This window comes from Ahaetulla prasina, chromosome 1 (assembly GCF_028640845.1).
Source record: "Ahaetulla prasina isolate Xishuangbanna chromosome 1, ASM2864084v1, whole genome shotgun sequence".
NCBI lineage: Eukaryota > Metazoa > Chordata > Lepidosauria > Squamata > Colubridae > Ahaetulla > Ahaetulla prasina.
In genome coordinates this window covers 30,746,392-30,769,599 of record NC_080539.1, presented here as the reverse complement: position 1 = coordinate 30,769,599, position 23,208 = coordinate 30,746,392, and the positions used below count along the sequence as shown (strand labels likewise).

Below are 23,208 nucleotides of genomic sequence, written 5' to 3'. Positions count from 1 at the left end.
CCATATCATGAAGAGTTTTAAAATTTAAAATTAGCACCATGAATCAGACCTGGATGCAAACTGACAATCAGTGTGGCTTGTAGAGCAGAGGTGAAACATGCACTGTTCTATGAGCATATATCTGTGCCAATGCATTCTGTACCGTTTGAATAGAATAGAATAGAATAGAATTTTTTATTGGCCAAGTGTGATTGGACACACAAGGAATTTGTCTTGGTGCATATGCTCTCAGTGTACATAAAAGAAAAGATACGTTCATCAAGGTACAACATTTACAACACAATTGATGATCAATATATCAATGTAAATCATAAGGATTGCCAGCAACAAGTTATAGTCATACAGTCATAAGTGGAAAGAGATTGGTGATGGGAACTATGAAACGATTAATAGTAGTGCAGATTCAGTAAATAGTCTGACAGTGTTGAGGGAATTATTTGTTTAGCAGAGTGATGGCCTTCGGGAAAAAACTGTTCTTGTGTCTAGTTGTTCTGGTGTGCAGTGCTCTATAGCTCCTTTTTGAGGGTAGGAGTTGAAACAGTTTATGTCCAGGATGTGAGGGCTCTGCAAATATTTTCACGGCCCTCTTCTTGATTCGTGCAGTATACAGGTCCTCAATGGAAGGCAAGTTGGTAGCAATTATTTTTTCTGCAGTTCTAATTATCTTCTGAAGTCTGTGTTTTTCTTGTTGGGTTGCAGAACCGAACCAGACAGTTATAGAGGTGCAAATGACAGACTCAATAATTCCTCTGTAGAATTGGATCAGCAGCTCCTTGGGCAGTTTGAGCTTACTGAGTTGGCGCAGAAAGAACATTCTTTGTTGTCCTTTTTTAATGATGTTTTTGATGTTAGCTGTCCATTTGAGATCTTGCGATATGATAGAACCCAGAAATTTGAAGGTTTCTACTGATGATACTGTGTTGTCAAGTATTGTGAGAGGTGGAAGTATGGAAGGGTTTTTCCTAAAGTCTACCACCATTTCTACGGTTTTGAGTGTGTTCAGTTCCAGATTGTTGAAGCTTCTGGATGCTCTTCAAGAGCAGCCCCATGCAGAGCACATTGTAATAGTCCAGTCTGGAGATAACTGGGGAATAAGTGACTACAGTCACAGGATGTGCTTACTATTCTGCTGATCCAGGAATGAGTGCCAGTTGGCACAAAGACAAAGCAGTGCAAAGGCCCTCCTAGTTGTGATAGCCACCTGCTCTCATTAATCTTACAGGATTATTGTACAAGTAAAATGAAATTCAGATGGATTTTTTATCTTTTATCAAAAAAAGGCAATTAGTGCCAATCTTATTTTAAAAGGAATCGTTCTGGACATTAAGAACAAGGTCCTCTTAAAGATGCTTTCACTTACTAAAGTAGTTGTCATGGACATGGAACTGGGTATTTTCCCATGTCCTTCCAATTACATTCAGTTTCTAAGAGAACTTCCCTTTTTAGTCAAGTCCCAAAGGTGCTTTTCAAACAATTGGAATTTCTTAGGAATTTCTTAGGTTTAGGCAATTGGAATTTCTTAGGTTTTTCCCCCTTGAAAATTTCTCATCCAAGAAATTTCTTTAGTTCTGACTGAATGATGGGGAATAAAAGAATTTACATTCTTTGCAGTCATCTGGTCATTATCACTCTGAAGATGGTTAGCTGGGATTAATTGAGGCCACTTGAGGAGTTATCTATACCCTCAGTGTCATCTGAATCAGTGCAAATGGATGTGGGACTGCTGAAAGGACTCTTGTTGTAGACAAGAGGTAGGCGGTGGAGATAGGTGTCATATTCCTCCTTTCTGTTGAGGCTGTTCAATTTTAACATACAGTAGTTGGCTTATTTGACCCCTTTTTAAGCCAGTAGTCTTCTCTGCCCAGAATGTGGACTTTGCTGTCTTCAAAAATGTGACCTTTGTGCTTTCAAATGCAGATGGAGTGCTGAATCTTGTCCCAATGGGACAAGCAATCTACCTGCATTTGAAAGCACAAGGGTCATTTTTTTTTGAAGACAGCAAAATCCACATTCTGGGCAGAGAAGACCACTGGCTTAAAAGAGGTAAACTGTTGACTCTTGTCCCAATGGGACAAGCAGTCCATCTGCATTTGAAGAGTGATAACAACCTGATTGCAAAGAATATAAATCCTTTTACCCTTTACCATCCAGTCAGAGCTGAAGAAACTTCTCAGATGAGAAGCGAAATGTCTTCAAATAAAAACAAGAAAGTCTAGTTGCCTCTTGGAAAAGGGACAACCATGACCTGGATAATTGAGAATCTCCACAGACATTTAAACGTTTATATTATTTTATTTTATTGCTATTATTCTTGATTGCCGAGTTGACAGAAAAACAGACTATAAATTGTAGTAAATGAAACTTAAAATATTTTGGAAGACCACAGTATCATTCCACATTTCCTTACATTTTTTTTTTTTAAATTCAATGCTAAATTAAATTTCCAACATTTGGCCTAAATCCAATGCCTGAAATCACCCCAAGATATAAGATTTGGTTCAGCAGCTAACTTCAGTAAATTCACTGATTGAGCAATTTGTAAGATGCAGGTAGGTCTGTTGTCCCATTTCGTTTGTCCCTGAAGGTCAAATTGACCTTTTTTATATGGATGTAAAAAGAATGTTCTGCTTAATGTAATAACACATTCTGCATCTCACTCACATCTTATTTTAGCCCACCTATCCAATGATGTCATCACTATGTTAATGCAGACCTGAGACTAAAATAAAAAAATTAAGTTACCCCACCATCCCCGTCTGCCAAATCAAGAATATTTAGACGCACCATCATCATCCTCTCCAAGCAGGTTCAGGTGAGGTATGGAAAGTGTCATCATCTCCCACAAAGTCAGCCCAAATGAAAAGATGTCAGCTTTGTCGGTGATAATACCATCTTTTTCCAGAGCTTCTTTGGGTTTCCAGGGCTCAGTGCCAATGTACTCAGCTTCTGGATCACTCACTAAACAAAAACAAATTATAGTTACAAACCAAGAGCCAACTTCAGAGTTCCGTGAAATTCTCTCAAGAAGCAAAGATAAACAGCTGTAAAACCAAGGAAAAGAAAGTCAAGAGCAGTTAGTGTCATAGTAACCATTATGAAAAGAATCTGAATCCTTTCATTTCTAAAATTCCTTAAAGGCAAGCAATTAGGGCTGCTTGGTAAAATCTTGATAGCCACAACCATGATAAGCAAGAGTTCCAATTTATTTAACTAATTTATAAAACTGCCAATTGCACAAGCAAGTGATTGGAGGAAATTCTGTAGCATGTCAACTCTAATCCCAGTACTGTACAGGTTCTCAGATCCATACAGAATACTTCTAAAGGAATCTTATATAGCCACATCCTATTGCATTCCTTTTCCACATGACAAGTACACTAGACAAGAACACTAGAATGAAAATTTTCTCTTCCTGCTTCCTGTTAAGATCTACGTGCCCCAGCAATTGGAAACAGCCAAGAAGAGAAAAGGGATTTTGGCACTGGGAAACAAGAGAAATATTATAATCCCAGTTCCTCAATTTACATAGAATATTTATCTTATATTCCTGTCCTGAAAGAACTGCATTGTTTTGAGTCCGTTTTGCTTTTCTAGTTTAAGAAGCTGAGAAACCTCAGAGAATCAATATTCAAAATTATTTCTATACTATCTGGATACCTGTGCTTCACTATGAAACTATGTGATCGGGATTGATAAATCGACACTTACAGCTTGAAAATTAATAAGTAGTTATGATTGGCCTCTTCTCTCCCCTTCTCTCCCTCAGGCTTGCCCCCCAGAAATGTCTCCTATCCTATCCCCTTCTCTCCCTCAGGCTTGCCAGAGGCCTCCCTATATCCCTGGTTGCTCTGTGAAAGTAAAAGTGAAAGTGAAACTCCTCTCCTCTGTTTGTGTTTTGCATTTGGAACAGATTTTTTTTCAGGTGGAGAGGGGAAGTAGAACTCCTTAGCATCAGTGTGTGTTAATCATAATATAGGAAATACTAATACTCTGATGGTCATTTCGAAAAAAATTTTCTTAGTGAGCACCTAGAAGCCAAGAGGAACATACATGGCAAATTTCAAATTTGTAGGCTTTATGGTTCTAGAGATTTCGTGATTACGGCATGAGTGGTTTTCACTTTTATATATATAGATTTCACACAGAGATAATCTCAAGTATTTTGCTTTCCCTTCAGATATAAGGAAATATGCATGAAATGGGCAAAGCAGCTCTAGTTTATTTCCAAATGAGGATAGCCAAATTGTTTATTGTCCATTGTAAAATAGGTCACAAAAGCGGCTCTGACTAAACAGAATTCCTTTAAGGATTCAGCAGTGTGGCAGGAAGGTTGACTAATGACCATCATAGCAAATTTCCCAATATAGTACACAGAAATAAGAACTGAAGCTGATTTTCAGTGAAAGAAAATAAAGGAACACTAAATATTCAACATACCCATCATATTTTCATCTAGAGGCAAGGAGACACCCACATCACAAATCTTTATTGATTCAAAGTCACCTTTAATGACAACATTAGAAGATTTTATGTCACCATGAAGCAATTTCTTGTCATTGTGAAGATACTGAAAATCAGAAGAGAAGGGTTTTATTTATAAAAGGTATTGTAAGCTTTACTGTTTTGGTTTTGATCAGCCCTTGAAGGTTCACATTGAAGTGTCATATTCAATTTATTCAGCCTACCTTCAAGCCTCTTGCCATGTGCAGTGCAACTTTGAGAATGGTGGCAGCTGGAAAAGGTTTCTTGTGTTTTTCATTTCTTTCTTCAATTAAGTCATTCAGGGACTTCTCCCCACCATATTCCATAGCAAGACACATACTTCCATCCTTGGCTTCAGCAAATGCACGAAACCCTTCAAAACACATACTTAGCATTTGTCAGTGTCCCCAGGGCCAACCTTCCATTTATTATATTATTCCCAGGGTAATTCAAACTTTAAATTGGGCCAGGGAATTTTTTATAATTCTCCAAATATTTTTCAGTCTAAGTATTTATTCTTAAATAAGGCTGAAACAGCTTTAAGAAAGATCCCATGGTACCTAAAAAAGACTAATAGAATAGTAGGACATTGCATGATCCAATCTGGATTGGTCACCAGGACCAGAGGTTTAGTCTTCCAAGTTTTTGGACTCGTGCTAGGACCCATCCTCAGGGAACTTCTCTCTACTGGAATGTGTGTTTTGGGCTAGTCTATAAGTAGTATTTATGTGGTATTTGTTTGGGTGTGGCTTCCAAAGTCTGAAAGCTCAGAAGACTAAACCTCTAATCCCGGTGACTGGCCCAGATTGATCCTGCAACATTATCCTGGGACATGTATATTTGTCCTACTATTCATTCGTAGTAGGACTTGTCATTTACATCAGTACAGTTTGCTTATGTCTACTTGAGGACATATCTCTATATTTAGCCAGATGGAGCCATGGAAACATCAACTAAAAAGGCTCACAATTATGACTAAGTATCTTCCACTTTCCCCACTTAATCTTACCCACAATATTTGGGTGCTGAAGGTTTTGTAGAATACTAGCTTCTTCATTCAGTCTCTTTTGATAAATAATTTGCTGGCTGGAATTACATTTGGTATTTATTTTTTTCACAGCCCAGGGAGAGCAAGACATCCCTCTGGGAGACCTAGAAAAAATGACTTTAGTTAAAAATGTGGGTCCAGATAAACTAAGCTGCTATGAGTGCTGTATATGAAATACCATTTCCATTATTTTAGCATAGTTCAGACAGCAAATGTAACTATTGCTGAGAATTAGCTCTCAGTCCCTATGTGAAGCACTTTGGGCATTTTTACCTGCCAAATAAATCAGACATTTTAAAATAGCTTTTCTTTGATAGTTCAACTTTCAGAAAGCAAATCATCAGTTCTTTTCTGAGCCTCTAGTACCATTATAAAATTTAAAAATTAAAAAAAGCATACATTTCTCCACCCATCACTACCAAAGCCAATTCTATTACCTGATTCAATAACAATCAAGAATTAATTTATACCTGTCACATAATATCTAAAATTCTCTTAATGAGCTATCCCAGGATAACAAAGTTTATAACAAATAACAAACAGAAAGCAGGAATAACTCAGACTATGATATCAGAGTTGCAGTGCAGGCATAAGACAATCTGACGCTTCAGATAAATCCAGATTTATTATGCTTGTAACAACCAATTAGTAGGCTCTGAATTAAATTGCTCATTTTTTCCAACTTTGCTAAATGACCTATGCAATGATGTTTTAGAAATCTCAATATGTTGGAATACACCTATTAAGATAACATACCGTTTCATAAGATAAACATTGACACCAGTTCCATATCCCAGTTTTCGCATGAAGGGAGAAGCTGGAATAGATATTGTAGATGAAGAAGTACTTTGTCCTATATTGTAAAAAAAACCAAAAAAACATGCTGTTTATGCTATGTGACATAATTTTTATTACAACTGCAAGAATGGTTTGTCTAACTCAGTAACCAAGATCAGACTTTATCAAGTGTTACTTGCACAATCTGATGAAAACTCTTTGAATTTTTTATATGTTGAGATGTCATAGTGCTTTTCTCTCTCTTTGGGGATTTGCTGAAGAATCTGTCCTATAACTTTGTGTTTTTTTAAGAAACCTATTTCAATTTCAACTATATATCAGGCAATTTGGACTCAGCATTATCTCTTCATATTCACTATCATGGAAGCAGAGCGATTCATAAAATGGTGGCTATGGAAACATGATCATAAACATAAAAAAGTTATTCTCTCCCAAATATGATAAAAATAAATTATACTAAAATCTTTTGTCTGCTACATTTTAATAAGAAGCATAAGAGCATTTAGAGAAAGTTTACAAATTTATTCCCTCCCCAAATCCATCACTCTCATGTTTTAGAATAAACATTCATTGCATCCTCTGCCAACAGCAATATATGTTACTGGTGGGAACTAAGTTACCATTTTCTTGTAGACATTTTGCGCCATAGATTGCCCACCCAAGAACAAATCAATTTGAGCACTTCACTTAAGCAAAAGGGAATATGGTGTGCCAAGAGCTACGTTCACCTTTAAGTCATGTACTGGCATATTTTTCCACCACAAAAACCTTGCTCTGAATCTAAAAGATTTTACCTAATTTTTCCTAATACGTTTGATCGCTTATAAATTATAAATCGATCAATTTATAAAGTTACATTAACCAATGGCTCTCAAGTTTCCCCCCTATCTTCACTAAGAACAGCCTCACCGGATCTCCTCCTTGTTCCTTCTAGTTTACTAGGAGTCTTGAAAGCAGCTTCCGCAGCCATAGCTAAGGATGTTTCTGCAGGAAAAAGTGGGAAGAATTTTCAAATGCAGATTAAAGCAGAGGTCAGTCTCTGGCTGAAGTTTGTTTAGGGAACCCAGAGGTAAAATTAGTTCCATATTAATAAGAAACAGTATCAAATAACTTAATAAAATAAATAAATATTTAAATAAATATTTAAATAAAATAAATAAATAAAATAATAACTTAGAAGTTAGGCAAGATGCTCCCCTTCCTTAGACCGTTAAGAGTCAGGGTCTCCCTCTTCCCAAGAGAAGGAGGAGCATCTAATTCAGCGCGTCCCGAAGCACAGGCGTTCACGACCGAGCTAGTAGGGTAAGAGACAGAGATAAAAAAAAAATCTCACGGGAGAAGACGCGCCACCGTTAACGAAAAGACACTCACCAATACAACTCAGCCTCAACCACTGCGGCAGTTTCCGCCACCGTTTGAATCTCTGCTGGCGCTTGCGTAAACAGAACGTTAAGCGGGGGCGGGGCAAAGCGGAACGGACCAATTGGAGGATCGGGACGAATTCGAGGCGTGGCTAGATTCTCTATCTGGTGGACAGCCGGCGCGTTCTCGGAAAAGGGGAGTCAGCGGCGGAACGAGAAGCAGGATTTCAGCAGCAGATGGAGTGGACTGATGGGCCAAAAAGATTACTGTCCTAGATTTTCTATTATCCTAGAACAGTTACGGGTTGCTAACGGAGACGGATCAAGAAAGCAGCAGGAATAGGAAAACAAACCTCATACGATTTCGGACTGAGCTAAATACACTACAACCGTGCTAAATAGAGTGGCTTTATTGGTGAGATGGGCGGCATATAAAATAATAAATGGCAGTACCAATTCGAAAAGGCTAAGGGGAGATTCAATATTTGCATAATACTCCCCCCCCCCCGGAATGCCAAGGTTATTGGCTGGAATGGGAACTTTTTTAAAAAACGGAAGAATGGGGCATCAAACACTTCACGATGTCATCTATGAAATCCTCTGGGATTATGGAGAGTCAATGTCATACATAGCTGTATTGTATGTCCACTATAATAAATGATTTACATTCTTAGTGTGTAGTTTGAATTAGCAAATCATTCAATAGATCCGGTTAAATCTGGCAGTCAAAATGTTTGAAAGCATACTATCATAAGTGTATTAATTCTGACCACCTGAAGCAGTAATAGGTTGAATCTGATGTTGGTGAGGTCAGACTTGCATTTCAATCCCACTGCTTTCAAACAAGTTGTACTAATTTTATCAAAAAGTAGAATATAAAACATAAAATAACAGGGTTGAAAAGGACTCTGGAGGTCTTCTAGTTCAAACCCCTGCTCAAGCAGGAGATCCTGCACCAGGGGTGTCAAACTCATGGCGTCATGTGATATATCATATTTTTCCCCTTTGCTAAACCGGGAGTGACATGGCCAGGGTGTAACGATCCGGCCTGCCAGCCACCAGTTTGACACCCCTGCCCTATACCATTTCCGTCAAACAGCTATCTAACCTCTTCTTGAAAAACTTTAGTGTTGGAGCACCCACAACTTCTGGAAGCAAGTCATTCCACTGATTGTTCTCACTGCCAGAAAATTTCTCCTTAATCCTAGATTGGATCTCTTTAATAATTTTCCGCACATTACTTCTTATCCTGCTCTTAGGTGCTTTGGAGAATAGGTTGACCCACTCTTCTCTGTGACAGCCCTTCAAGTATTGGAAAATTGCTACCATGTCACCCCAGTCCTTTTTGTTAGACATATCTAGTTCCCACAACTATTCATTGTATGGTTTAGCATCCAGATCCCTTATCACTGAGGCTCTTCATTCTTTTTAGAGTTTCCACATCTTTTTTGCACTATGATGACCAGAACTGGACTGGGGGTGGTATTCACAAATGAAAGTGTGCACATGCGCAGAGCATCAAAAATGGGATGTGATGACATCCGGGCGGGTGAGTGGAGCCTCCTGCAGCAGCCATTACCAGTTTGCCCAAACCAGATAGAACCGACTGAATAGCACCACTGAACTGGACACAGTATTCCAAGTGTGGTCTTACCAGTGCAGTATAAAGCAGTGCTATCACTTCACTGATTTTGACACTATTCCTCTATTGATGCAGCCTAGGACGGCATTGGCTTTTTTGGCAGCTGCAGGCTCATATTTAAGTGATTGTCCACTAGGACACCTAGATCCCTCTCAGTCACTATCGTTGAGCCAGGTACTACATATTCTATACCTGTGCATTTTATTTTTCTTGCCTAAATGTAAGACCTTACCTTTCTCATCAGTGAATTTAATTTTGTTCGATAGGGCCGTGTTCAAGTCTAAGTGCTTCTGTATCTTGAGCCTATCTTGTGTTGACTATTCCCGTCAGCTTGGTATTTTCTAAAATCTGATAAATTCCTCTTCTATCCTCCCCCCACCCAAATCATTTATTAAGATGTAGAAGAGTACTGGACCATAGAAGCAGAATTAGATTGTTAGACATTTTCTCTAGCAACACAAAGATGTTCATTTCTACCTCCAATATTTAGCCCCACCATCTATGCAGTTTTGGGCTCAAGTCAGAGGATAATACACTGAGTCACAAGTCAACTGATACAATAGCACATTTTATGAAGCCAACTTGTGCAGTTAACAGTTCATTATAAAATTGTCTTTTCAGTAAAAGAAACATTACAGTTAACTATAGTGTACATTTCCAATGTTCAGTCAGCCTATTAGGATCATGCACACACAAACTCCCACAAACACCATGGAGATACTATAATTATAGGAAATAAAGGATTCCCATTAAACAAAACTGAAGTGGGTTGAATTACTTTACTGTAGAGCAAAATGCAAAAATTGGGTCTCATGATCTTATTAATCTTTCAACAAATCTGTATAGAGTAGTGTTAGTTGGACCAATTAGATGTTTTGAGGAGTCTAGGCAGAACGGGTGAGAAAGAGTGAGCTTATCATTAAGCGTATCATTAAGTGTTAAATTTGTACCCTATGACTATGATTAAGTGTTATAAGTGTTGTACCTTGATGAAGGTATCTTTTCTTTTATGTACGCTGAGAGCATATGCACCAAGACAAATTCATTGTGTGTCCAATCACACTTGGCCAATAAAAAATTCTATTCTATTCTATTCTATTACCAGGAACTGAACGAGGAAACGGGGGAGGGGTAGAAAAAGACTCAGGGATGGATTCAGTTGCAAATATATTCGAGGAATAAAGACAACACTATGAAGGTGCCTTCCAAGCCTATGAGATTCTATGATATAAACCGCCCCAAAAATACAATTTTCAAATCCCAGCGGTACACCGAAAGCAGGCTACTTTTCAAAAAGAAGCGCAGAAGGCTGGAAGGGGAATGACCCCCGCCTGAAACCGAGGCAGCGCCACAACCAATCCCAGCTCCTCAGCTTCTTCCAAGATGGCGGCGCGCCAAAGAGTGGGGGGGAAGAGGAGGGGGGAAAAAGAGGCATTCGGTGACGTCACGGATGGGCTGATCTGGAGCTGCCACGCGGGAGGAGGAGCAGCGAAGTACGGAAACCGGCGAGGGGTTGGAGCGGGGTGGGGGGGAGTTCCTCCTCTTCCCCTGTTATTCTCGAAGCCGGGCGGGACAAGCGTACAGTGTGTCTCTATGCGGTCGGCGCTCCTGCTCCCTGTGTAGCCTCGCGTGGGAAAGGTAGGCGAGACGGACTGGGCCCCTTTCCTGCATAGAGGATCCATCTGATGTCGCTGCTCACCATGGCTGGTTATGACTACGTGAGCGCCGAGCAGCTCGCCGGCTTCGATAAGTACAAGGTGAGACGATGGGCTTCCTCGGGCTTTTCCGAAGGAGAGAAAGAGCTGCTGGGGTTGCGGGGAAAGGAGACGCCCTGAGCGGCTGGAAGGCGACGGGAGGTATCCCTCAAGGGAGACACGCGGTGCTTGGATAGCTCAGCCGCGGCGCAGCAGCTTCTTTTACATGCGGGAAGCTGCCGTGCCCAGTCGGTACTTCTCTTTCCTCGACTAGCCGGATGAATTAGCCTACAATTCCCATTGCCGCTAACTCGAATGGTGAGATGAGTGAGGCTGATGGGAATTGTAGTCCACCTTGTCGCTGTTTGGAATAAAGAAGGCCTCTTTCTGGCTGAAAATTTGGGGGTATTATGGCACACGGCGGTATTTGGGGTGTCTCCACCTGCCTATCCCCGTGGATCATTTCAGAGCCGTGACTCAAGAGTTAGTAAAGATACATCTGTGGCATTCATTTTTTTTTTAATTCTATGTTTTGCCCATTATGCTTGCCAAGAAGCTGCTTTTGAGGCTTTAAGCTTGTGAATAATCCTTTTGCACACAGATGTGCTTTCACTGTATGGCTATGTAATATTTTCTCTACTGTCTTTTAGAAACCATAAGAATGGAATATGGGCATGAAAAAGAATTCTGTAATTTGGACTCTATGATAACCATGAATTATAAACTAACTGAGTCTTCTTCCTAGGATATAGAGACAAGGGAGTTAGGATTCAGTAGCTGCCAAGTAATCTCTACTTCTTGCAACTTCCCAAGATAAACTATGACAGTGGGAATACTTTAACTCTACTGGTGACTTTGCTGATTGTTTTTTAGCCATGCCCTGTAGAGTTCAATCACAAAGCTAAGTCTTTTCAATAGATTGTCTTTGACTACTGTCACATAGAAACACAGAAAGCAGGAAAAGACCTAGTGATCCATTGAGTTTGTTTTTGGTTTTTTTAATTTTTTTATTTCTATTTTTTTATCAGATGATGGATAAAAGATGTGTATTTATCACATTTGAGACTTTTAGTGTTGCCTTGCCCTCACTTCTGCAATTTTTATGCTCCTTTAAGGCACAGAAAAGGAAATTTATGAACATGTATACTTTCTTTATACAAATCAATCAAGCTACACAACAATCAGGCTGTTTCAAACACTGCCAGTTAACAATTAAAGTTGGATGTAAATTATTGGATTAGGAGTGAGAACATTCAGATTCGAGTCTGTGCTCAATCATGGAAAGTCATTAAGTGATTTGGCCAGTTGTTCTCTCAGGCCAACTATTTCACAGTATTTGTTGGGATAAAAGAAAACAGTTCTCTCCCTCCCCAAGCTCCTGATGGATGACAAATATAAATTTTATAAATGAAATGGAAGCAAAGAAATGCCCATGGGTGAGTGACCTGAACTGAGCAACACAAAGCATTATAAGAGTAAGAAAATCATCTGAACATTTATTGCTCTTGAGGATATTGTGGAGTTAATAGTGAAATGAATGAAAGTCACAAGGACATTCTTTCATGTACCTGCTGACTCCTTCATTCTTCCTCAAACACAGAGGGTAATTGGTTTCAGCCACTATAATGTGTACAAGAAAATTGTATACAGCAATTGTCCCCTTTGTTTCTTTGCAGATGAGTCTTTTTTCTTTGGTTGTTCATTTTCTTTGTGTGTATGGATGAAGAGCTGCACTTCTTTTTACTTTTGCAAATTTTGAGGTTTCATCAACATATATAATCCTTTCTTTCCCTTTTCTGCCTACAAAATTAATGGCCCATCTTCTTCAAGTTGTATTGAAGGGAAAGATTTGGGAAATTACTGCTGCTTGTGCTTCATCATCATTCTGTAACTTGCTAGGTTTTCTACTTGGATGGCTAGCCCTCTTAACTATCATGTTTACAGATTTTGTTGTTGTTGTTAGTTGCGAAGTCACGTCCGACCCATCCCGACCCCATGGACAACGTTCCTCCAGGGCTTCCTGTTCTCTACCATCCTCTGGAGTCCATTTAAGCCCACACCTACTGCTTCAGTAACTCCATCCAGCCACCTCATTCTCTGTCGTCCCATTCTTCTTCTGCCCTCAATCTTTCCCAACATTTGACTCTTCTCCAGTGAGTCCTTCCTTCTCATTAGGTGGCCAAAGTATTTGAGTTTCATCTTCAGGATCTGGCCTTCTAAAGAACAGTCAGGGTTGATCTCCTCTAGGACTGACTGGTTTGATCTCTTTGCAGTCCAAGGGACTTGCAGGAGTCTTCTCCAGCACCATAGTTTAAAGGCCTCAATTCTTTGGCGCTCAGTGTTTCTTATGGTCCAACTTTCACACCCATTCATTGCAACTGGGAAAAGTATAGCTTTGACTATACCCACTTTTGTTGGCAGGGTGATGTCTCTGCTTTTTAGTATGGCTGTTTACAGAATATAGAATAACAAGAGTTAGAAAGGACCTGTAAGGTCATCTAGTGCAACCCTCTGCTCAAGCAGGAGACCCTATACCATTGCTGACAAATGGCTGTCCAGTCTGTTCTTGAAAGCTGCTAGTGATGAAGCACCCACAACTTCTGAAGGCAAGCTGTTCCACTGGTTGATTGTTCTCACTGTCAGAAAATTTCTCCTTATTTCCAAGTTGAATCTCTCCTTGATCAGTTTCCATCCATTGTTCCTTGTCTGGCCTTTGGTTGCTTTGGAAAATAGATGTTTAATAAACATTAAGTGTATAAATTTATTAACCGTAAATTTAACCATTAAAGTTATGACAGCACCAGAAAAGTTGCTTAAAATTTAGCTTCAAAGTTATGACTACACACAAACACTCCATGATCATGTGATTGCATTTTGGGGACGTGACAGCTGGCTTCCATTTATGACTGGTTGTAGCATCCCACAGTCACATGAGCACAATTTGTGACTTTTGCAGGTTTGTGGCAAAAAAAGGGCCATTCAAGAGAATGGATTTGCTTAACAAGAAATTCTGTTAATGAGCATATGATTTGTTTAATGACCATGGTGGCTCATTTTATGACCATCCTAAAAATGGTTGTGAAATCAAGTCAAGTTACATGGTGACTCATTTAATGATTGCAATGATTTCCGATAGAAATCACAGGCTCAATTGCAGTCATTAAATAAGGACTACTTGTACTGCTCTCTAAAATTCCTGTGGAATATTAGATTTTTTTCATTTTAATCTTGGCTATAATCCTGAAGGAATATGTGGAACAACCCTTTTGCATTAGAATTCTTCTCTTTGGGCCGTATTTATCCTTTTCTTTATTTTGAATCAGGCATCTTGCTGCATATGAAGTTTAATGACTTTATAAGTACATTGTACTGAACTTTCATTTGTTTAATCTAGGTTTATTAAATAAGTCTTATTGGCAGAGCCAGCACAGCATGATAATTATAAACTGTAATTGGATGACAGTGTCTGGGTTCATATTCAATATATACTGCTAAAACCAACTAAATGCATTAATTAGAACAATGTATGAATTCAGCCAGTAGCTCACATTTCCTTTCTTTAATAAAAGTTGATCCGCTAAGACTCAGCAGGTGTCTCAGCAGGTGGCAGCATTTTCTGACTATCTGAATTGAGAAGCAAAGTGGAGTCAGCTTTGATTAGTACTTGTGTGAAAATCTGGTGGAAATACTGGGCGTATAAACTATATTGAACAATTTTAAAAATATCCTAGGAGATCAATTATGTACCATCTAGTCAGTGTCTACACTCATCTATCACATAGATTTTTTTTCCATGACAATTTTAGAAGAAGCCAATGGCAATCCCCTCTCTAAAGTACTTGAAAAAAATACGGGTGTGCTTTTGAAATCACCAATACTTGACTTGAAGAAGATATTAATTCTTACTCTTCTGAATCTTCCTTTCAAGAATTGCCAAGAGATAGTCGTGTTCCAACCACATGATTGTGTATGTGGCACAATTATCATTTTGCAGAAAACTGTAGATTTGTGATATCAATTTTATAGCTTAATGAGGGACATGAATTACTTGAGTTACTCATGAGCGTGAGGGAATAAAGCTCAGGAAATCATGTGAGAAAATTATCTCTGCCTAATAGTGGAGCTATGCTTGCAAAAATGGTGTAAGTGATTTATTCAGAATCAGATTCAAAATTCCCTCTTAGCAGTGGGAATGCTGAGGCCACAAATCAATTAAGGTCCCCTTTTCTCCACGGTGAAGACAGAGCTTTTACTTCTGATTTTCAGGAAGTTAGTCCTGACAAATTCAATTTCATAATGCTGTTACATTAAAAAAAAGTTATACTTCCTTGAAGCCTCTTGTTGGGGCACAACACTTTCTTTGGACATACAGTACTGTTATCTGAGAGAAGCTTGTTGTAGTGGTAATTGTAACTACTACATCATTTTAAAGTTTTTAAAATCTGTTTATTTTGTTTTCTGTGCGTGCTTTCTGTCTGTTTCCCCAGGACTGTTATATATACTGTTTTTGGCTTTTCCCCTGATGGACCTTTTTTGAACATACAACATTTTGCAAATCCTTTTTCCACATGTAATTAAATGTATAGAAGCATTATAAGAGAATATTTTTGTATTCTATTAGTTTGTAAAACATTGTAATTGATTATTGGAAGGAGTAGAGCTATGTGTAATTTTTTTTTAAAAAAAACCTCCCTTAAAGATTTAATACCATGTTTCCCCGAAAATACAAGCTACCCCAAAAACAAGCCCTACCCCAATTTTCATGTCTGTGTTTAATATAAGCCCTACCCCCAAAATAAGCCCGAGTTAAGCCTCGCCCACTGTCTGGTTCTACAAGGTGGGGCGATGCGCAGGTGTAAAAATCAAGCTAGAGCGGGGTTTTGGGGTTGGAGGTGCACCACGCGCCCATTTACCTTAGGACTGCAGCAGGCAGGCCTCCCATGCCTTGATATCTGTCACGCCAGTGCCTGACTTCTGCAGCTGCTTGTGATACTGCGAGGCACATTGCACCAGTGCAGCTGCTCACACATGCAAACAGCACAACACCATGCAGCGTCATGCCATGAGCAGCTGCACCGGCACAAGAAGCTTCACGGCATCCTGCTGCAAGCAGCTCACTGGGGCAAAGAGCCACACAGTGTCCTTCCGAGAGCGGCTCCACCAGCGTGACAAGATCTGAGCTCCAGTGTCCCAGCAGCAGCAGGGCAAGCAGGCAGGAAGGACGGAGGCTGGAGCATACCAAGAGCTTAGCCTGTTGCAGCCGCAGGGACACGGGAGCTCAGGTCTTGTCACACCGGTTGGACAGAGGGCAAGGCCGGCGGTAACAACGCTCCCACTCCGGTCGGCCCCTGTGCTCGCCATCTCCTGCAAGTAAAAAAAAAAGATAACTCCCCAAAAATAAGCCATAGTGCTTATTTCAGCCCCCCTCCCCCCCAAAAAAAAATAAGATCAGGTCTTATTTCAGGGAAACAGTACTTCAAGGAGAAATTCAAAAATATACCCCAAATTTTTAGGGCAGGGGTCCCCAACAAGTGAGCCGTGAGCTGATTGCAGCCGGGCTGTGGAAATGGCTTCTCCATGCTTATGGTTCCCATGGTAGAGTTGAGGGAACTTAAAAGGATTAAGAGTTGCCTAAACCACCACTGGCAAAAGACTATTAAACAGAAGCTACAGAAGACACTATTGGAGTCTACTTTATGGCAGTAAGAGCAGTGAAACATAACTATTTCTACACCCTTATTGCATCTGTGGGTCTGTGGACAATCGCCCAGTAGCCCTCTTTCAGAGGATCTGCTCCTTCCTCAGAGGTTAGGGTTGCTATGAGGAATATTCTGCACACCCAGCAGACAATCCAGTCCAGCAGGTTGGATATGCTTCAGGGTCTGTCAGCCAAGGAATGTCAGCTGGCAGGGACCAGACAATTTCCTTTCTCTCCTGCTCTTTTGAACATCCTTCCTTTGGAGATGAGAGTGGCCCTTTCAAAAAATTTAAAAACCTGGCTATCTGCCATGGCGTCCGTTTTTGGTTTTACTCACAATTATTATGGCAGTTTTCTCAGCTGCTGCGTCCGCGCACACACACACACACACACACACACATAGTATTATTTTAATTGCTTTTAGATAAAACACAAGCACCTCTTCATTCAGTTTAGCAAGTTGTGTGATTCAAGTGGTGGGGGGAGAAGAGAGTTGTTTCTGGTTTCTTTCACTGAATAAGCCAGAGGACCTGATTTGCTGAATAAACATAGAACAGTGTGCTTAGCTGTGAATAAGCATTATTGTAATCTTCCACACAACTATAGTATGGCTTACAGTGTTGCATACCTGCAGTCGAAAAGCCTGCTGAAATATGTTTGAAACCTTTAATTTTAAATGTTATATATAAAGAATTTAATCATACCAACTTAATTTTGTTTTGCTGTTAAGTTAGATTTCTTTCCTTATTTTTATGTTTTGTTAAATAGCCAAAGAAATAAAAGTATATGAGTAATATGTTACAGTAAATAGAAATGAGAAGGCTTACTTGAGTAAAAATAAGTTGTCAATAAAAGAGGCGTTCCTTTCCAGTTTTACTGAATTTGGAAGGAAGCCTTCTAATAATTTAACTATGCTTATTTTATAGTACTGGATCGCAATAAAAATGCCATGTTTTTATTTTAAATCACAGAAATGTTAATATGAGTGCTTAGATGTACTAATGTACTGCATGGGGCAAAACTTTGATCTACATGATAAAACTGAGTAGATGATTGAGTAAATTGTGAAATTGCTAATATATCCAGTGATTTTGAAATGAGTACCTCACGAGCCAAATGCTAAAAAAACTATGGTCAAATTTTTGAATTGTTTACAATATGTCATAAAAATAAGTGCCACACACACTGTATACTCACTATTCTCAAGAACCAGCACGAAGTGGTTTATCTACGTAAATCATTCTCCAGGAGTGTGTTTCCAGGAATGGCAATAACAGTGCTTAGCCTTACCACATTTCCTACCACATATTTTAAAAAAAAAACCACAGCAATCTATCTCTAAAAAATCCTGTGCCCCCCCCTCCGCCGCCCCCCAGGACTAACAGTTCATGATTTCTGTGCTTATTAAAGTAGATTCTTGAAATCAGCCACAGGTTTGAAAATCTTTAAAGGACTTTCTGCCCATTTCCAGGAATAATTGAAAATGCCTGGAAAGATTGGATAGTTCATTCAGGAGGAAAAAAAGGATATGCCGAAACTGGATCTTTTGGTACAGAAAGCTTGCATACTTGTACCTCCCAACAACCTTCTTAGTTCACTGTATCTTCCTTACTCTGCATAATTGTCTGTATATTCACATATATTCAAATTTTAAGTTATGACTCTGTAATTGATTGAACAGTAGTCAAGAAAAGATAGATTGCCAACAAATGGTTGTAATTTAAGGACTACCTGTAAAGGAAACTGCTTTGAAGTAACTGTCTTTCTTGGGAGATGGAACCTAATATTCTTGAGTTTTCTCCTAGTCTTGCAATAACCTCTTAAGTCTGTGATGGCAAACCTATGGCATGTGTGTGCCACAGATGGTATGTGTGTACCACAGATGGTATGTGTAGCCATATTGGTGAGCATGCAAACTCAGCTCTGGCGCATATGCGTGCACTGGCCAGCTGATTTTTGGGCCTTCTGGACCCACTGGCTGTAGGGAAACAAACTGTTTCCTACCTCCAGAGGCCCTGGGTGGTGGGGAACCCCATTTTTTTGCTCTCCCTAGGCTCCAGAGCCTTTCTAGGAGCCGGGGGGGGGGAGGGCAAAAATGGCCTACCTCCCCCCCCCCCCCCCCGAGGCCGGAAATGGCCCATTTGCCAACTTCCAGTCCCACCTCTAGGGAGAGCAAAAAAACGGGCCTTCCAGTCCCACCGGAAGCCTGCAAACGGGCTGTTTTCGGCCTCTGGAAGGCCTCCGCCCCCTCCGCCCCCCCTGCTTTTGGCATGCAGTGGCAAAAAGGTTCACCATCACTGCTCAAATTCAAACTATTAGGCCTTCTGCTTCAGTGGTCTCTGCACTAGCAATTTCAAACAGGAGTCTTTTGTAGTCTTATAATGCTAAGGAATGAAGTTGAGCCCTTTCTTTAAGCTGATTTCCTTTACAGCCTGAATCAGACAAATAGCTAAAATCTACTTTGGAATTATTTTTTGAAAAATATGTGAAGTTTAAAAATAAGTACTGTAAAATGTATGGCAGGAGGATGTTAAGAAAATTAATGTACAGAATCAAAGCAGTTGAAACAACAAAATCAATCATCCAACCAACCATACAACTGTCAGCTCTGTATTTTTGATCTAGGAAGTTGGCGTTTACCATGCATATTTCAGTTGGATAAAGTGATAGGTTATAGGTAAGGTCTTCCCCTCTCAACTATTGTCCTGAAGCAGTATACTGTATATATAATCAAATGTAGGTAGGTAGGTAGGTAGGTAGGTAGGTAAAATGAGGACCCAGATTGTTGGGGGCAATAAGTTGACTTTGTATATAAATATACAAATAGGATGAAGACTATTGCTAACATAGTGTAAGCCGCCCTGAGTCTTCGGAGAAGGGCGGGATATAAATGCAAATAAAAAAATAAAATAAAAAAAATCTCTGGACTGCTTGTCTTTGTCTTTATTCTTATACTAGCCTCAACTCTATGCATAATCATGAAAACAAAACAACATTCAGTATCCAATTTCCAGGTGTCTACATTCATTCAATTCAGTGGCTGAATTTGTCAGTTTTGCTTTTAGTAGAAACAAATATGGAAAATGGTTATTTGAGGAGGTGGCTCAATAGCATGTTATCTTGGAAATTCTAAGAATGTGGACTGTAGATTAGAGAATATCTGCCAGTTGTTTACATCTTTAAGTAAGAAGTCCTAAAATGCCAGTAATTGTATGAGATTTTCTTAGGTCACTCAAAGTTTATACATATTGAATTTATTTCTGGCTTCTAAAAAATACTAATTTGTTTAGCCTTGTGATTGTTTTTTGAGATGGTTAATATTGAAGTTATATTGTATTTAGGTAGCACCATCAATGTATATTGCGGTCTGCATTAGTTTGCCATGAGACAATATTTGCAATATTGCTGTGTTTAAAGTTAATCAATGTAATTTTTTTAGTTTGATTGGATGATAGCTACAAATCTCCATTACTTCATGATCAATTCACTATTAGGTTGAGGTTAATTTGTTTTGATTTTAAATATTCTCTGATTAAGATGCACCCTAATAGCATCTTAAATAGCATGTGAGGAGGACAGAGATTAATGAAAAATGGACAGAGTTGAGGCCTTCTTAAACTTATGTAATATTTTCATTTTTGGCCCATGGCAAACTCCTAAATAAATAAGTAAATAAAATCACAGCCTTTTGCACAGGTTGAGCCATAATCAGGCTTCCCAGGAAAATTAAAAGAAGGAGAATATACTTCTGAGAATATACATCATATATATCAATTCATGTGTTTTTTACTATCCATGCACCGTGTTGAATATTAGCTATAAGTATGGAGAACGATGCAGGCACTGTGAGGGATTGGACATTTGATTTGGTATTTGAGAAGGTGCATTGAATAGCTTCAATCTCACTGAATTCAGTTGTTAGCTGGTCTGCAGAGATTCCTCTGTAAAGATTGCATTTATTCAATGCACAGATGGCTCTTTGCAGAGTGCAGACAAGTGCAGAGCTGTGAATGGCAGTTTCTGGATTTTGCCATTTGGCAGCAAGCTTTTTTTTTTGTCTTGCTGACATGTTAGTAGGTTAAATTGATATACCGCAGATTAAAGAAAAATGCAGGGCTTTGCTCAACCTGTTCTACTTGCATGCACTGGCTCCTCCTCATCTTTTTTCCTTTGGAAAGAAGTCATCAAATTTGTGCTGGGAGGATCTCTACATTTCTGAGTGCAGCTCTCATAGCTTCTAATCCTAGTTTCAAACCATACTATTTGTTCCGGAATTTATGAATAAACTGAAGTCATATGGGAGCCAAATTTATTAAGATCAGCCAGATAAAAGGACAAATGTTGCTATGCTGTTCTATGCCATTCAGAGTTCCTTCTAATGTTACAAGTCTGATGTGACAACACTTTTCTCAGTGATGGTCATAGTTATTCTGTGATTTTAGTAGGCTTGCTCAGAAATATATAATAGACACAAGACATACAGTATGTATAATGTATTGGCAAAAAGATCAGGTCTCAGAGTTTCAGATCTAGCACAGGCAAACATGAAAAAAGAACAAGAGCTTGCTCAAGGAATGGATCAACGTATCTCCTCCAAATAGGCAGGGGATATAATACAATTATATCCCCTGCCTATTTGGATACAATTAATATAATAAAAATATGATTTTTATTATTAATATTTATTTATTAATATAATAAAAATACAATTAATATAATAGGCAGGGGATATAATACAATTGGGATGCAGTGGCTCAGGGGCTAGGACGTTGAGCTTGTCGATCGAAAGGTCAGCAGCTCAGCGGTTCGAATCCCTAGGGCTGCCGTATAACGGGGTGAGCTCCGGTTACTTGTCCCAGCTTCTGCCAACCGAGCAGTTTCGAAAGCACGTAAAAATGCAAGTAGAAAAAATAGGGACCACCCTTGGTGGGAAGGTAACAGTGTTCCGTGCACCTTTGGCGTTGAGTCATGCTGGCCACATGACTACGGACAGCGCTGGCTCTTCGGCCTTGAAACGGAGATGAGCACCGCCCCTTAGAGTCGACAACTAGCACGTATGTGCGAGGGGAACCTTTACCTTTTTATAATACAATTATTGCTTACAGGGGGGGTTGCTTTCATTTTCTAATTAATTAAAATATCTATTAATGGTTTTCCTCTATTGTTGCTTTAAGAATAGATCATTGATCACGGTGACATATATGCTATTGTTTGAAGTGAAAATAGGATACAAAAGCAGATTTTTATTTTTGTATCATTTTAAGGAAGTATTAGTTTTTATATTCTATATTTGTCTACCTGATTGGTCAAATAAATTGATATTGCTTGCAGTAATTTTACTTATTGTTCATTATTATTATTGTTCATAAGAATATGTCTACCCCCATTCCAGTAAAAATTCTGAGTGGAATTGATTAGTATTTGTGTGTATTTACACACACACACACACACACACACACAAGAGCACACACATGTATGTATGTATATGCATGTGTGTGTGTATGCATATGTATATATATACATTGCTCCTAGAAGCACGAAGCTGTAAACACCAGCCTGAAGATGACGAATGAGACTTCGTCGAAGTCGCCAAGACGCTTCCAATTTTACGGGGGAGAAAACCCAAATAACCAAAGACCTACATACAAACACCCGTGAAAACCTCAGAAAAAGAGAGAGAGAGAGAGAGCGCATGTAAGTTTGTTTTAGTAGGTAAGGCATGAAGTTAGAAACGGGGAGACCATGAATTTTAGTCCTGCCTTAAGCACAAAGCTAGCTGTGTGACTTTGGGCCAGTCACTTCCTCTCAGCCCTAGGAAAGAGACAATGGCAAGCCACAAGCCACTTCTAAAAAAAAATCTTGCTAAGGAAATTGCAGGGACTCCCAAGCAATCACCAGGAGTCAAACTGCCCAGGATATTAGAAAATACCTATAATCTCCATGGAAAATTAAACTATGTAGTTATTAAAATGAACACATAAATAAATATTATGCATAATAAAAGCATTGATTATTGGGGAAATAACACTTGTTTTGATTTATCATATCTTGACTTGTCATACCTATATCTAGATAATTTGTTCCCGATTAAAGAGATGACACTGCATTTCAGAGAAGTAGGTTTGTGTATTGCTCCTCCTCTCTGGACTGGAATTGCAAACGTTGCTGCTGTAGAGATTTAAAAACAGAGCCAGCATTTTGAAATAGGGCAAACACTATTGAAATCATATATTAAAGATTACACTACTAACTTCATTTACCGCCCTGAGTCCTTCGGGAGAAGGGCGGTATACAAATTAAATATTATTATTATTATTATAAATTACCTCCTGCTAAGTGAATCTTGAACTGTGCCAGCTGACTGTCTTCTTCCTTTTCCTTGTTGGAACAGGACTTGGGGGGTCATTATTCTCTAGTCTGAATGGTTAAGCAGTGTTTGATCAATTTGCCTGATATGTCTCTTGCTAAAAAAAAAATTCTGTGCA

General features: G+C 39.2%; 2 protein-coding genes across 8 annotated transcripts in view; one reads left to right on the top strand and one right to left on the bottom strand.

Annotated features, from left to right (window-relative positions):
- The window catches only part of PBK (PDZ binding kinase), a 73,292-nt gene that overhangs the window by 2,409 nt on the left and 47,675 nt on the right, over positions 1–23,208 (bottom strand). For 4 of the 6 annotated variants that reach the window (XM_058164717.1, XM_058164718.1, XM_058164715.1 and 1 more), the window contains 6 exons: positions 7,238–7,312; positions 6,287–6,383; positions 5,492–5,634; positions 4,686–4,855; positions 4,438–4,567; positions 2,785–2,958 (listed from right to left, as the gene is read on the bottom strand). In XM_058164717.1, coding sequence (XP_058020700.1) covers positions 2,785–2,958; positions 4,438–4,567; positions 4,686–4,855; positions 5,492–5,634; positions 6,287–6,383; positions 7,238–7,298 — 775 coding nt within the window. In that variant the 5' untranslated portion in view covers positions 7,299–7,312. The other 2 variants (XM_058164719.1, XM_058164720.1) reach the window with 2 other exon arrangements.
- The window catches only part of SELENOI (selenoprotein I), a 45,924-nt gene continuing 33,546 nt past the window's right edge, over positions 10,831–23,208 (top strand). Inside the window, exon 1 of one of the 2 annotated variants that reach the window (XM_058164714.1) lies at positions 10,831–11,088. In XM_058164714.1, the coding sequence (XP_058020697.1) occupies positions 11,017–11,088 (72 nt within the window). In that variant the 5' untranslated portion in view covers positions 10,831–11,016. The remainder of the gene's footprint in view (positions 11,089–23,208) is intronic. The other variant, XM_058164713.1, reaches the window with a different exon arrangement.